The 14684-nt window shown below is 33.2% G+C and overlaps 1 protein-coding gene across 6 annotated transcripts in view; it reads right to left on the bottom strand.

Annotated features, from left to right (window-relative positions):
* USP25 (ubiquitin specific peptidase 25) overlaps positions 1 to 14684 on the bottom strand; it is a 153326-nt gene that overhangs the window by 44644 nt on the left and 93998 nt on the right. For 5 of the 6 annotated variants that reach the window (XM_024239479.3, XM_024239480.3, XM_054542842.2 and 2 more), the window contains 7 exons: positions 14374 to 14522; positions 9046 to 9173; positions 8159 to 8254; positions 6860 to 7021; positions 6024 to 6250; positions 2633 to 2703; positions 1603 to 1831 (listed from right to left, as the gene is read on the bottom strand). In XM_024239479.3, coding sequence (XP_024095247.2) covers positions 1603 to 1831; positions 2633 to 2703; positions 6024 to 6250; positions 6860 to 7021; positions 8159 to 8254; positions 9046 to 9173; positions 14374 to 14522 — 1062 coding nt within the window. The remainder of the gene's footprint in view (positions 1 to 1602; positions 1832 to 2632; positions 2704 to 6023; positions 6251 to 6859; positions 7022 to 8158; positions 8255 to 9045; positions 9174 to 14373; positions 14523 to 14684) is intronic. The other variant, XM_054542847.2, reaches the window with a different exon arrangement.

Raw genomic sequence — 14684 nt, 5'->3', positions numbered from 1 at the left:
CAATCAATATTACTTAAGAATTACTATTGTTTAGCAAATAATTATTATCTAAAAAACTTTTTAAAACTCAAACAAATGCTCAGAAAAACAATGATAAAAATATTTGATAATCCATCATAGGTAATGGTCTCAGATTTTTTTTATCTTAAGCGTAGAAGTGAGAGAAAATACAAAGTCAAAGCCAAGTTTTTTGTTACTGTTGTTGTTTGATTTTTTGAGACGGAGTCTCACTCTGTCACTCAGGCTGGAGTGCAGTGACACAATCTCAGTTCACTGCAACCTCCGCCTTCTGGGTTCAAACGATTCTCCCGCCTCAGCCTCCCGGGTAGCTAAGACTACAGGTGCCCGCCACCAAGCCCGGCTAATTTTTTTGTATTTTTAGTAGAGATGGGGTTTCACTGTGTTAGCCAGGATGGTCTCGATCTCCCGACCTCATGATCTGCCCACCTTGGCCTCCCAAAGTGCTGGGATTACAGGCATAAGCCACCGCGCCCGGCCATTTTTTTTTCTTTGCTACTCTAACAGTGACGTAATACTACTTCTGCCATTACTGGAAAATACCAGATGTTTGATTACTTAAAAAGTAAAACTTTTCACAAAATGTAAACAACTCATAACCATGTTAACCTTATTAGCTCAAAATAAAACTAAAATTGTTTGTCATATGAAGAAATTAAGTAGACTTAAATATGCAATTATGAAAATTAATCAATACAGCAAGATCTTAAAAACAATACATAGAGTATTCAGAAGAATTACTCAACTTCTACTACACACACAGAAAAATAACTTCATTTTTTCAGTCAGAAGTGGACTGCCTAGCTGATTCTGAATGACTAAATATAAAAAGATTATTTTTATCAGTTTCAATAAACCTTTATTGTTTTCTATATGCAAAGCATATATCAGAATATCAGAAATAAAAAGATTCAGACATAGTATGACATGGTCTCTGGCTCCGAGCAGATGAGAGAGAAATGTGCAAGACAAGTCATCACACAATTCCAATACACAACAGTAAATGCCCAGTAGACAGATGCCAGGACAGCATAAGGAGAGATACTTTTTGGCAGATCAAGAAATAGTTTGCAGGGGAAATGACACCTGAATTGAATCTTGACAGATGAACAAGAATTAGGCAAAAGAATTACTAGCAAAAAATAAAACATATAAGAACATGCAAACATAAATGTGTGAAATGGTTTGATATGAGCAGATACAGCAAGAAGGATATAAATTCAAAAGGAACACTGGTGATCAATGAAGGTGGGGAGATAATCAGAGGCCAAGAACAGAGGCCATATATGTTAGGCTAAGTAATTAAATATTAAATGTGAGTCAGTTTGTGGAATAGTCCCTAAAGCATTTTTAGCAAGGACAAAAAAGGTCATATTTACCTTCAATAGTTGACTTGGAATACAAAATATATACGAATTCTTAGCCCTGCTGACATTACTTTTCAATTCAGTCTTGTCAAAACCCAGTAGCATTTCCTAATCACATCCTTCATCGTCTGAGTGAATTACACGTAACTAATCACACCACATACCAGAGCCACTTTTATGACTATTTAAAAACATACACCACCCTATATATTCTTACCTTGTATTAGGAACTGTGCCTTATCATTTATGTACATTAAACAGTATGCACTGGCATTTCTATAACCACCAAAAGAGTCCCTCACTAGCTCTTCCCATGATGATTTTGTCACAGCAATATCATTGTACTTCATCCACCTGCTTTCACGATGATCAAAAATATACGCCCAGTAGTGCCCAGCATTAGCTTGGCCTTCATGAACTAAAACGGCATGTAATCGATAAGGAACCTAAATGTGAAAAAAAGAAGAGTTAAACTGCAATTATGTAGTCTACTATACCACATTCCATGAAACCCACAAACAACCTGTTTGGAGAAAACCATAAGTGCATTTTTTTTTTTTTTTAAATGAGAGAGAACTGGCTGGGATTAAAAGTTTGAAAAAACTAAACTATAAAACTTTAAAAAGACGGAATCTGAATAAGTTAAAGATATGTAAAGTTGATAGATTAAAAAGATGATTTTTGAAAAACCAAAAATGTATTTATTGTGTACGTACTCATTGGCCTAATTGTTTCTTTTGAATAAAAAGCTTATAGTGGGCAGTTTTATCTATAGCAAATGTGTCTAAATCTTCAGAATTCTAAATTGACGGTTAACAAAACAGATTATATAATATACGCCAGAAGTTAAAATGTAATGGAGTCCTTAAGTTTCTTCCCAAATCTTAATATCCTTTAACAACCATAGATTTTCTCCCATAAGACTTTTTAAAGATGCTATAGCCTTTTGAAAAACTTTGGTAGATTTTACTGTAAAATAATAAGGGTACACAACACATATGGTGTGAAAATACAACTGAATGGGGAAAACTTGTCATGAATTTTGTTATAAATTTGTTATAAAATTTTCCCCATTCAGATGAACTGTCACATTGTACATATTGCAATGCAAGTCCTTATTATTTTACAATAAGATTTACCAAAATTTTAAAACAAAACATGTAAAGAAAAATTAGATTAAGATAATATAAAGATAAAATATATGTAAATAATTTTGACAATGATTACTAGCTCAAAATTTCACTTACTTGTATCATAGATTTGTCAGAGTACATTAATTCAATTGTTCGATGGATTCTGGATATGCTTTCCTGCAAATCTAAGGATATAAGGTGTCATTTAATGATTAACAGCAAGTGTGTTTCTACTTATAAGATAAGGATTAATGGTTTTCCTACAAACATGTCAAAGGAATAGGAAAATTTTCCTAAAACTTTTCTTAAAAAACATTACTATTTGAAATCTGTAGAAAATGAATTATAGTTATTCTTAATAAAAGACACAGTACAAATGCATACTTTAAAACAACACAAATATGATTTATCTAGAAAATGTTCAGAGCCAATAAAAGTGAATTTTGTTCAAATCTATACAGGAGAGTTTCAATGAAAATGAAAGCTAAGCTTCCTTACATATTGCTATAACACAAGTAAACTTAAGAGCAAAGTAAATAATGTTCACCACATATCTTGTACACACACATAACTGAAAAAAAATCGACTATAATCACCAGTGAAAATAAAATTATGGCACTCCCATGACAATTATTTCTACTTCTAGTAGAAAATAATCCTACAAAATTGTTCAGATAGGATATTGTCCACAATAATTTTTAAAAAAGAGATAACCTAAATATCTGTCAATAAGGAAACGGTTAGCTTGTAACCACATCATATTGTGAAGCTGCTGAACCAATCAGGAAGAAACCTTGAAAAACTATAAAAGAAACTGGCTAACTTTAGAGTGGGGAAAGACCTGTCTAAGCCTGTCAGAAAACCAGTAACCTTATAGGAAAAGATAAGATCCTCCCTGCCCAACACTTTAAAAAATCTACATTATAAAAAGAAAACAAAACCAACATAAAGAAAATCAAATGGAAAAACTGGGAAAATAATATCTGCAGCATATGTGATATTATAGGTAAAGGGTTAATATCCACAATACATTAAACTTTCTATTAAGCAATAAGAAAAAGACAAATAGCTCAATATTTAAAAAATGGGCAAATGTCACAAACAAGAAATTTACAGAACAATATAAATATCCAACTTCACTCGAAGCTAAGGGAATGCAAATCAAAACACTAAAATACCAGTTTTTCAATTATAAAAAACTACTAAAAAGTGTCCAGGGCTAGGGAGGATACTGGGAGACAGGCTCTTTCACACGGTGGGAATGCAAACTGGTTTAATGTTTTGGAGTGACAATTTTAAAACAGTCGTCAAAATTTAAAATATACACACTCTGAACCAGAAATGGTGGACATAAGGAAACAACAGACATTGGGGCCTACATTAGGGTGGAGGGTGGGAGCAGGGTGAGGATGGAAAAACCACCTATCAGGTACTGTGCTTATTACCTGCGTGATGAAATAATCTTACACCAAACCCCCAAGACATGTAATTTACCTTTATAGCAAAACTGCACATGTACCCCTGAACATAAAAAAGAACATATCCTACTTACAGAAGTGTATAAATATGTATATCGAAGACCAGCACTATTTAGTGAATATCAATATGGGAATTAAATGAATTACATCATACCCGTGTGTTGGAATATTACACAATAGTTTACAAAATAATGCTAACTGCTAACGTCAATATGGATGAAAGAAAGAAAAAAAATATCCTGAGGAAAACCTTCTTTCCTGATCCATAGTATTACATATAAAAACCTTAACAGCCAGGCATGGTGGCTCACACCTGTAATCCCAGCACTTTGGGAGGCTGAGGTGGGTGAATAACAAGGTCAAGAGATCGAGATCACCCTGGCCAACATGGTGAAACCCCATCTCTACTAAAAATACAAAAATTAGTTGGATGTGGTGGCACACAACTGTAGTCCCAACTACTTGGGAGGCTGAGGCAGGAGAATCGCTTGAACCTGGGACGTGGAGGCTATAGTGAGCCCGAGTTCATGCCACTGCACTCCAGCCTGGTGACAGAGGGAGACTCCATCTCAAAAAAGCTCTTCAAACTTAAAATGGCCAAAAGAGAACTCATCATATTTCTCTTTCCTCCCCTGAGTGGGAACCTCTTTGCCCACTGCTTTACCTTTTTTCCAAAATACATTCTATTTGGTTATTCATACCATTATGAACTGAGAGAATTATTTGATTCGTCCCTCTCTCTTACCTCTAGCCAATGACCCACATCTGTCAGTTGTCTCCAAAGAGTATTTTAAGTACATTCACTTCTTCCCTCCCTCAATGCCACTACTTAGGTGTTAAAAGCTTCCTAGCTTCCACCCCTCTGAATGTAATCTTAAAAACAACCCGCCATGAGGAGTAGAAAATTACCCAACACCTAATATAGTGTTTCATCAACACTACTTGCTTGATTAATGTTTGTTAATGAGTTCAAATATTTTTTAAAATTCTCTCTTATTTGAAAAATACTAAAGAAAATCTTGACAGCTACTAATGCTGTCACCATCATACCTTATGTACTTCTTACTAAATTAGGGCCATTCTTTTTCAAATATCGTCTATAAAGAGTTAAATTGGTCATAACATATCCAACAATCAATATTGTTCAATATAATTCCAACCACGTCACATAGTTCATTTTTTTCATAAACCAATAAATCAGCATAAAATTGGGGAATGATAATAGGGAATTATATTTTCACATTTAAGGAAAAAAATGTAATAAAATCTACCATAATCCATTTTTTTAAGTACACTTTAACAGCAGCAAAGTAGGAAAGAGAAAAGTTCAGAATAACTTATTCTGAAAAAAAAAAGAAAAAATAGAATAGAAAAGAATAAAAGAGAGTTCCTTCCAAGAAAGGACAGATGGCAACTTGACACACACACACACATGCACGCACACACACACGCACACTCACACACACACAAAGGCACACAAGCACACACACCCCACCCAGAGCACTGTCCTTATTTTTCTTATTTTGCTGCATGCCAGTAAAAACTCTGTTACAGACTAGTAATGGGATCATAGATATTCATAAATCTGTTAGAGCTATTAAAAATTAAAATTCACATTTCTAATTCTTAAGCCTAAAGAAAATTTTTTATCACCGGAACTCCCTGTGCAAACTTAGATTTAGTACCTAATTGATATGTACAAACATTGATGTTGTATGACATTTCTCCAATGGAGTAACTGTGAATACCAGTTTGATATAAATTTAGAGCAGTAAACTAGAAAATCAGGCCATCTGCTATGTCATTAATCAGCTAAGCAATCCAGGGAAAATCTTTTGGTCCCTGTGAACATGATATTGAGATTATAAAAATCGGAAGACAGACTAGTTTATCTTAAAACCCTTTCTGGAAAAGAAAAATGACTATAATATTTAAATATAAAATCCAGACGTGATTTCTCTTCTCAATATTAACATTATACATATCCATCTGAGGTGACAGTAACCATGCTATGAGACACTTCTTACCTCTGGTGTCATTTTCTATTTCTGTCCTCCAGCGATGTAAACAACTTTCCAGCACAGAAAGTTCTTCCTCCGTTATGTGCCTTGGTGCCGGATGCATGGGCAAATCTGGAGGTATCCGGGACTGAGTAAATGGTTTGTGTATTACTGATCTCGATGAAATGGCAGCAACTGATGAAGGTGATGTGCTTGGCAGTTCTGAAGATGGGGCACCCTGTTGTTCTGTTGTGCTGTATTAAAGCATAGAGTATTTGTTATTAACCTTTCAAGCTGAAACTCTCGACAAAGATCATGCCAAACCCACAGTATTAAACTGGCTTCTAATTCAAAAGAAAAAATCTTAACAAAGAAATATGTGGATTGATCTAATATCCAAATGAGATTTTTAATACATAAGAACTAAATTATTATAAGATGAAGTTGTAGCTTTAGAGTTAAAACAGCTTAATCGTATTTATTTTTAAAAAACAAGAAAATCTTATGCATGATGATATTATTTTCCTGGCTTATCAGCTTACGTTACAGAAACAAATTCTAATTTGATAGTACTATTTTTATGGATCATAAAATGCTGAGTCTTATATATGTACATACCAAAACATGCTAAAGTATAATTCTGAACTGAAAAAAATGTGATTAAAATTTTAATCAATAACCATAAAATCTACTGAAATAATAAAAAAACTCCCAGAGGACATACAGTCTTCTAAGTGAATCTACTCTTAGTTCACTGAAGTAAATCAAAGCATACATTTTATAGAAACTGTCTTTAAAGGCAGCAGTTACATTATTATGTAATAAAGGTAACAACTGTCTCTTGCACCAGGATTACTTTTTACCTTGGTAATGTCTGTGATGGTATGGAACCACTAGGTGGGGAACTAGCATCAATATCGTCAACAGGAGAAGTGCAAACAGGTTTACTTGAGGCAAATTCCAATGCATACTGAAGAACATCTACCAAGGGGAATCGTTTGGGACCGGAACCATAGCTTAAATATCTGTTAATCATAAAATGTACAAATGCTTTTATTTCTATATACAGCATATTTGGGCCTTTATTATTATTATAAAACATGATACGATACTTCAATAAAACTTCCTCAGCAATAAAATTCATTTGCTTTAAAATGAAGATGGTAAAACTGAATATACATTTAAGAAAAACATTAAATGTTCCCCAAAGACAGGAAACCAAGGCCGATTGGGACTGAATATGAGTATATACTGTTACAATCTGTAAATGCTGTTCTAAATTGTAACTCAATAGGAAGATGAAAACTGACATCTCCTGAGACTGTTTTTATTTTTAGATCTGGCATCTGGTCTCATGATCAGACAGTGATGTGTACTATCCTCCTTTTATCACTAAATCATGTTTCAATATGACTATTCATACTTTTTAAGAATAAAAATCATTAAAATACGATATACTATTTGATGTAAGAAGTTTTAGACTACTAATTTGAAAATTCCTAAAATAGGGGAATACAGAGCAGATTGGGGTTTGCAAACTGAAATGACTTGTGACATTTCAGCCTTTAGATTTCTGTCTGGCCTGTAGAACATTTCTCAGTCCAGATTCTGACGTCTTTTAGAAATGATCCAAATCAATAGACAACAGTGAGGCCATACTCATACATGGTACCATCCACTGGTATGGAATGGCATTCATTCCCTGTACACACAGATTGCTCTCTAGGCTCCCGGCACATACCATCTTACACCTGACACAATTTCCTCCTTTACGAAGCTGCTGAGAAGACTTGGTAGGCAGCTGAGTTTGTATCCTGTTTTAAGGAGAAAAACTCAGATACCATTCATTTTTATGAAAATCTCAAGAGTAATCTTCAGTTTCATGCAAAAGAAAGGTCAAAACTATATTCATTTAACTTTGTATCTATTTTCAGCAGTAGGAACATTACCTGTTGACAATGAGATATTTAATTTTAAACACTAGAATAATTTTTTAAAGTCTACTATAGATTTTTAGTTTCAAGCAAAACTCAAAACTATTCACACAATATTAACTAATCCTAAAATTATAAATCACTCAAAGCAAATTTGAAATTAAAAATCTAGTCACCAAATACATGGTTTCTGATAATTATCTCCTAATTTCATAAAAGTTAAAATACCTTTCTAGCCTTTGTTGTAATACTGTGAGGTAATCTTTCAGTCTCTTGATCTCTTCCCTCTTAATTCTCGTTATTTCTCTGTTTCTGTGCATGTATCTATCAGAAAAAGGCAATCATTAGCATTTCCGAATATCACGAAAGTAGATGCAATATGGCCAGATGCCAGCGTGCCCGGCCTACCACTTTGGGACGCCAAGGCGGGAGGATCACCTGAGGTCAGGAGTTCAAGACCAGCCTGGCCAACATGGTGAAACCTCGTCTCTACTAAAATACAAAAATTAGCCAGCCATGATGGTGGGTGTCTGTAATCCCAGCTACTCGGGAAGCTGAGACAGGAGAATCATTTGAACCCAGGAGATGGTGTTTGCAGTGAGCCAAGATCGCACCACTGCACTCCAGCCTGGGCGACAGAGCAAGACTCCGTCTCAAAACAAAAAAGAAGGAAAGACAGAAAGATAGACAGAAAGACAGACAGAAAAAAAACAAAAGAAAGAAAGGAAAACAGGAAGACAGAAAGACAGGAAGACAGAAAGAAAGAAAGACAGAAAGATGGATAAATACAATATTAAGTATAGACATCACCACAAAGCATCAATTCATTCAAAATTGTGTAAGATGTAAGGTAGATAATACAAAATGGTATTTTTTTAAAATTCTGAATTTTAAGATTACAAAATTAATTTTTTAAATTTCCTTATAACATTATTCCCAAAAACTATACTTTTCTAACACAAAGTGAACTTCATTTACCTTAACAAATGGTATTAGGTATATTATGCAAAAGTAGAAATTAATTCTAAGAAAATTATGCAGAATTTTCCTCTAAACAATGTTTTCTCCCTTACTAAACTGTTTCAAACTAAGTCATGCAGTATATCAAACCATACCTGTCCAAATATAAAACTTGGGGAAATTCTAATTTGTTGTGAATTTTTTCTGGTCTTCCCAATGCCTGATTAAATTCAAATCTTGACAATTCAAATGTTAACACAGGTGGTAATTCAGTAAACCAATGCTGAAAGGAAATAAAACAATAACAAAAACTTTAATACCACCTTTGTTTTCTTCATTGCAATCTTAGGCACAGGATGTGGGCACTGTAATTGTTATATGTATCACCACAATGCTGACCTGACAAGTAATTGGGTACACAGTTTAGTTAAAACTCAACCTCTTTCTAAAAGTTTTCCACACCTCTTGAAAATTCCAAGAGTGGGTATAATACATGATCAGGAAAAAAGAAATCTCACAACTATCCTTCGAAAATAATTCTTTACATTAGAATTTCTAGCCCAAAGAAAAAGACACTGGTTAAAACCATGACTTAGTAGCTCAAGTCTTCTCTGTCTTCTTCAATATGATGTTGAATGGTACTTATACTTAACCAAAGCATCAAAATCCTGTGACAAAATAACTTGTGAGAGGGAGTACTCAAAAAAAAAATTTATATCATAAATCGTCACAACTCTCATACTAAAAATGAAAAAATGGTGTTTTCCTGTTTTAGCTTTAGCTCCTCTGCTGGATTTCATACTAATTTATGAAAAAGACATATCACTAACAAAAAGTTAATACTTAGAGTAATTTACTTAAAATCTTTTAAAATAACTAGTGTTTAAAGAATTGAATGTCTCATTGCTATGAGCCAAATTATGATAATGAATATAGCTATAATTTCCTTCCCCTACCCCCAGCCCCTAATCCCCACACATCCTTTGGTAACTGTTCGATTAAGCATGAAATTCAACATTTTTAAAAGAAAATTATTTTCATATACAACCTCTAGTTATACATAAGCATATGTATTTAAAGAGAAAGAAAAGGTAACAAACTTGTAAATCAACAAATAACAGAAGTATAAAATAAATATTTCTGAAGTGCTTATTATAAACTGCAATATGCGAAACTGCTGCATAATCTATTGTGTGTGATAATTTCAAGTGTCACAAAATGCCACCACACATCTGTCAATAAGTTAAGAATATACTAAATTTAAATGTGAACATCCAAAAAAAAGCATGAATGGCACACACCTGGCAAATTGAATCTGAGGAGGATCTGGAAAGTTGCTACTTTTCTCTACAGCAAATAAAAGCAAATGGTATTCAATACTATTTCTCTTTCAAAATGCTATAATTACTTGAACTGAGATTTCCTGAGCTGGATGGTTATCTTTTACTGAAAGCTAAGGTTTAAGGAATTTGTTTTATATGGATAATACCTGAAACGGATTAAATAAAATTATGAAAAATATCAGAAACATCTCAAGTTTTAAAATTTGATTAGCAAAGTTTGCTTACTCATTTTGATCTCACATGGAACTGGCAAGAATTTTTGAGTTAGTTCTAATCCACATATAAAATTATTATTAAGAATTAAAACATTACCCCAGACATATCACAAAGAACACTTTTGATTCTTTAGGATAATATTCTCTGCTCCATTTTATGATACTCAAACAAGAAAGTAGATTCCAAGAACTATCACTTTCATATTTTATTGCAATACTTTAAATGTCACCATTAAAATTAAATAGTTACATATTTTAATTCATGGAAATCTACAATGGCCACAAGAAATGAAATGACCCAAACTGGGGTATACTTTTCTGTAGACCATGAAAAGTCCAGGAAATATAAATAGCTTCCATACCTTACAAAAGGATGTTCAAAAATGTTATGTAATATGTCTCTGTTATGAATGCATTTTCCTCTATCAGCGATGGCAGGTTTTTCCTACTACAAGAGTGGAAGGATTTCACTTTCTCATTCTAAAGCTGATGGGGACAAGATGAGATAACCAGACATTCTGTAAATTCATGTTTTAAAATATTAATGGTATGTCTAGCTCTGCAATATTTGGATTGTAGTATAGCAGTACATAATTTGAATTTCAAATAATACAAAACATGAGAAATTTTTCTTTCAAAAAAATATTTCCATTCAACAAAAAACTATATCTACTTCTCTATAATCTAACTAGTATGCCATGCTTGTGAGACAGAGGTCATTCTCCATATCTCTAAACATATTATTTTACTAGATAATGAAACTACAGGAGGAATAGATTTCTGCAGTTAGTGAATAAAGAACTTACATAATCAGTATTGGCAGCACAAGTGCTTCTAAATTCATCACAATTCTAGAAATCTCACCTGTTAACAAAAATAGTTCCTAAAGAGTATGTCATTTTTATGAGTTTTAATAGCTGGTTTTTCTATTAAAGTGTATAAGATACCTTGCTTTTATGAGAGGATTATACAAATGTGGAGGAAAAAAAACAACAACAGAAAAAACACACCTATCACTTCAAATTTCCCACGGAATATCAAATCAAGCCAGGATGTAAACTATGCACAAGAAGCAAAAACTTTTTATTCCAGTTAAAAAATTAGCTCCAGTCATTTAATTGCCTTGACTGATTTATTTGCCCTTTGATTTTAAAAGTTAAGTTCCCCATATAACCTCTACAGATGTCTAATATGGTACATGTCGATATTGTTTCTCTAATTTTGTTTTTAAAGCTTTGTAAAAACTCCTTCTAGCACTTTATTATAACTTGGTACAACTTTGTGAAGGGAAACTTGGCAGTACCAACACATCTAAATGAGTATGCCCTGTGACCCAAAGATTCTACTTCTAACTATTCTTCATTCCTAAGTGTGCAAGGGTATTTATACAAAGACATTCTTCAAAATAATTCTTTTTCTAGTTACTGCCTTACAGGATAATTAAATCAATTTAATTTTATAAATACAGACTATGTGACACTATGTAGATTTTAAAAACACTGACGTAAAGCTGTACACTAACTTAGAAGCATGCTCATGACATACTGCTGAGTGAAAAACGCACTTTCGGGGCAGTGTGGATAGATGCAAATACTTATATGTGCATAGCAATAGTCTAAAAGAACACACAGCACACACTGGTAGTAGTGAATACTCACACTACAAGTGAAGTATTTACTATCTGAAATTTTTTTCCTCCAACAGACAATCAAAAAATACCTCCATGTTTCCTGGAGAGTCTGACTCGTCTACAAATTGCATACCATTTAAAAGTTAAAATGTATCATTTAAAAAATATTTAAGTAGTTATTTTGGATATAATCATGTTTAACTTATTCAATTGTCTCTTAGTATATCATTCACAAAATTTAAACTCTTATAGCCAATTGGATGCTTTAGCTTGGAGGACTGGAGGTCTTCCTATATATTAGTTGGCCACAGCTATTTCAGCAAATAAGATGTTCTCTGGGCCAAAATAAAATCAACAATTTTTAATAGATTGAGGAAAAAGCTATTGTTATCAAGGATTATGCCAATTTAGAAATAGCCTATAATGTTACTTACTGGCTTTTAGAGATTCAAGAATAGTTTTTCTAAAGGATATAATAAGACTATAATTTAAATATGTTATTTTTAAAAAACTGATATTATACTTTAGTCAGTGACAGTCTCTTAAATCAAGCTGAATTATTATTGAAACTATAGCCTCCAGCAAATCTAGAAAAATGGTAACAGGAATCAGGCAATCAAATTTGCCACAGTAGTGGAGATTAGAAACTGCTAAATATAGAGAACATCATAAATCATTATATTCCCTAGGCTAGATGAAAAAACCTAGGCAGAACATTTATATTGCAACGTAGGGGCATTGAGAGTATAAAACCAATAAGAAGATGGAGGACAAATCTAAGATATTTTAAGTAAAACAATAAAATTTCAATTCTGTGCACAATAAAAATTTTTAAAAGCTGGGAATATATGAGAAAGATTACCAATAAACCATAGTGTATTTCAGCTACTCTGATAATATAAAAAAGTACCATCCCTGCCCTACTACCCCAATCATCCTTTTATTTAACAGCAAACAGATCAGATTTTAGGAGTCTGCTTTCTTATTCCATTGTGGGATACTGGTAAAGTCCCAGTCTTTAGAGATCTGTTTCCCAATCAATAACATAAGCTGAATTTAAACATTCTTATTTAGAGGTTTTTATCAGAATTAGTCGTGCAGCTCTTGTGTCCATATACCACATCCCTATCCTAGACCCTGCTTTGATAACTTTGAAGTCTGGCTATTCTCTACGGAGAATCACTGAAATAGATGATCTATGATGTAGAGAGAAAGACTATTTCAAATACATCTCTTCCTCTTAACAGGAAAAGCATATTTTTGTTTATGTATGTGGGGGGAAGAGGAAAAAAATGAGTATGCACCTGAAACAGGAAAGGGTTAACTGCATCTTTAAGAAAAAAAAAAATTAAAATTTAGATAAAAACAATTTGTTCTCAAAAACACAAGAACAAAGTCTCCTTTTAGATAAACACAGAGACATCGTATCACTTAATATTTATTAAGCACCTATTCAGTATAAAGATCTCAGAAACTTGTTTGATAAGCACCAAGACATTTCATTCATTCACTCAATAAACGTTGTGTATGCAGTTACCATATCACCACTAGGGATACAGTAGTGAATGACACAGATAAAGACCTCTAGCCACATTCATGGAGCTTAACAGCTAGACAACTATCAGCAATTGCTTAACAATGACTGATTGGGGAAGCACATATGTCCTTTGCTTACTATTACAGTGCCAAAACTCCCTGACAGATGAATGCATGGATGAATGGCTACACAGAGGCAGCTACAGAGATGGATAAAGAAACAGAGATGGGTGGAAAGAAAGAAACTAGTTGAGGTAGACATATAAGTTAACAATATTTTATAAAAATTATTTCTTCCTTGAGAAGGGAAGTTCTTCCATCTGACCTTATGCAATCACGTAGCAGTTTTACAAGAAAAGGAATCTGGGCATCATGGACAAATTCCAGTAACAGTTGATATAAGTAGCATATATCTGTTTTAAAATCCACTGTAATATCAGGATTTTTCTTCTTTATATCCAGGAACTGGCATGCTGCTAATGGCTGGTACCTTGATTGAAAGGTCTAAAAAGACTGAACAATGTCCTAAGATTTTAAAATTCTGAGATAAATTATTTAAGTGAGAATTTAACATAGATTATAGGCCATATTGACTGGGCAGGTCTCCTGAATGTCTAAATTACCAATTAAATCCAAACATACTCTCTGAGTATTCTCTCTCAATTATTAGGTAGCTATATAATTAGAACCTTACATTGTGCTATAGCATTGTAAAAAAGACCTAGGGAAGAAAGGGGACAATGAAAATGTTAAACTCACCTCTTGGCCTGATTTTCCTGAATTCTCTGAATGTAAAGACTCAATTTCTCCTTCAATCATTGCAGCTTCTAGGCACTCATGCAGATCTTTGAACCCATTGACCTGAAGTGGGTACTGACCAAACATTTCAGTGTTTTCAAATTTTTTACCTATAAGAAGGGAGAAAATTAATAATCCTCAATATGGCCTTCTGGCTACTAAAATTAAGAGTATGTAAGGATTCTCACCTGAACCTGAAAATTGTAACACTGACTGATTTCATTCCTGAGAAGTGTTAGTGTAATTTTCCTGTTGGTTTATACACATGTGCA

This window comes from Pongo abelii, chromosome 22 (genome assembly GCF_028885655.2).
Source record: "Pongo abelii isolate AG06213 chromosome 22, NHGRI_mPonAbe1-v2.0_pri, whole genome shotgun sequence".
Classification (NCBI taxonomy): Eukaryota; Metazoa; Chordata; class Mammalia; order Primates; family Hominidae; genus Pongo; species Pongo abelii.
Note: the sequence above shows the minus strand (reverse complement) of the source record. Positions and strands in the feature narration are given on the sequence as shown.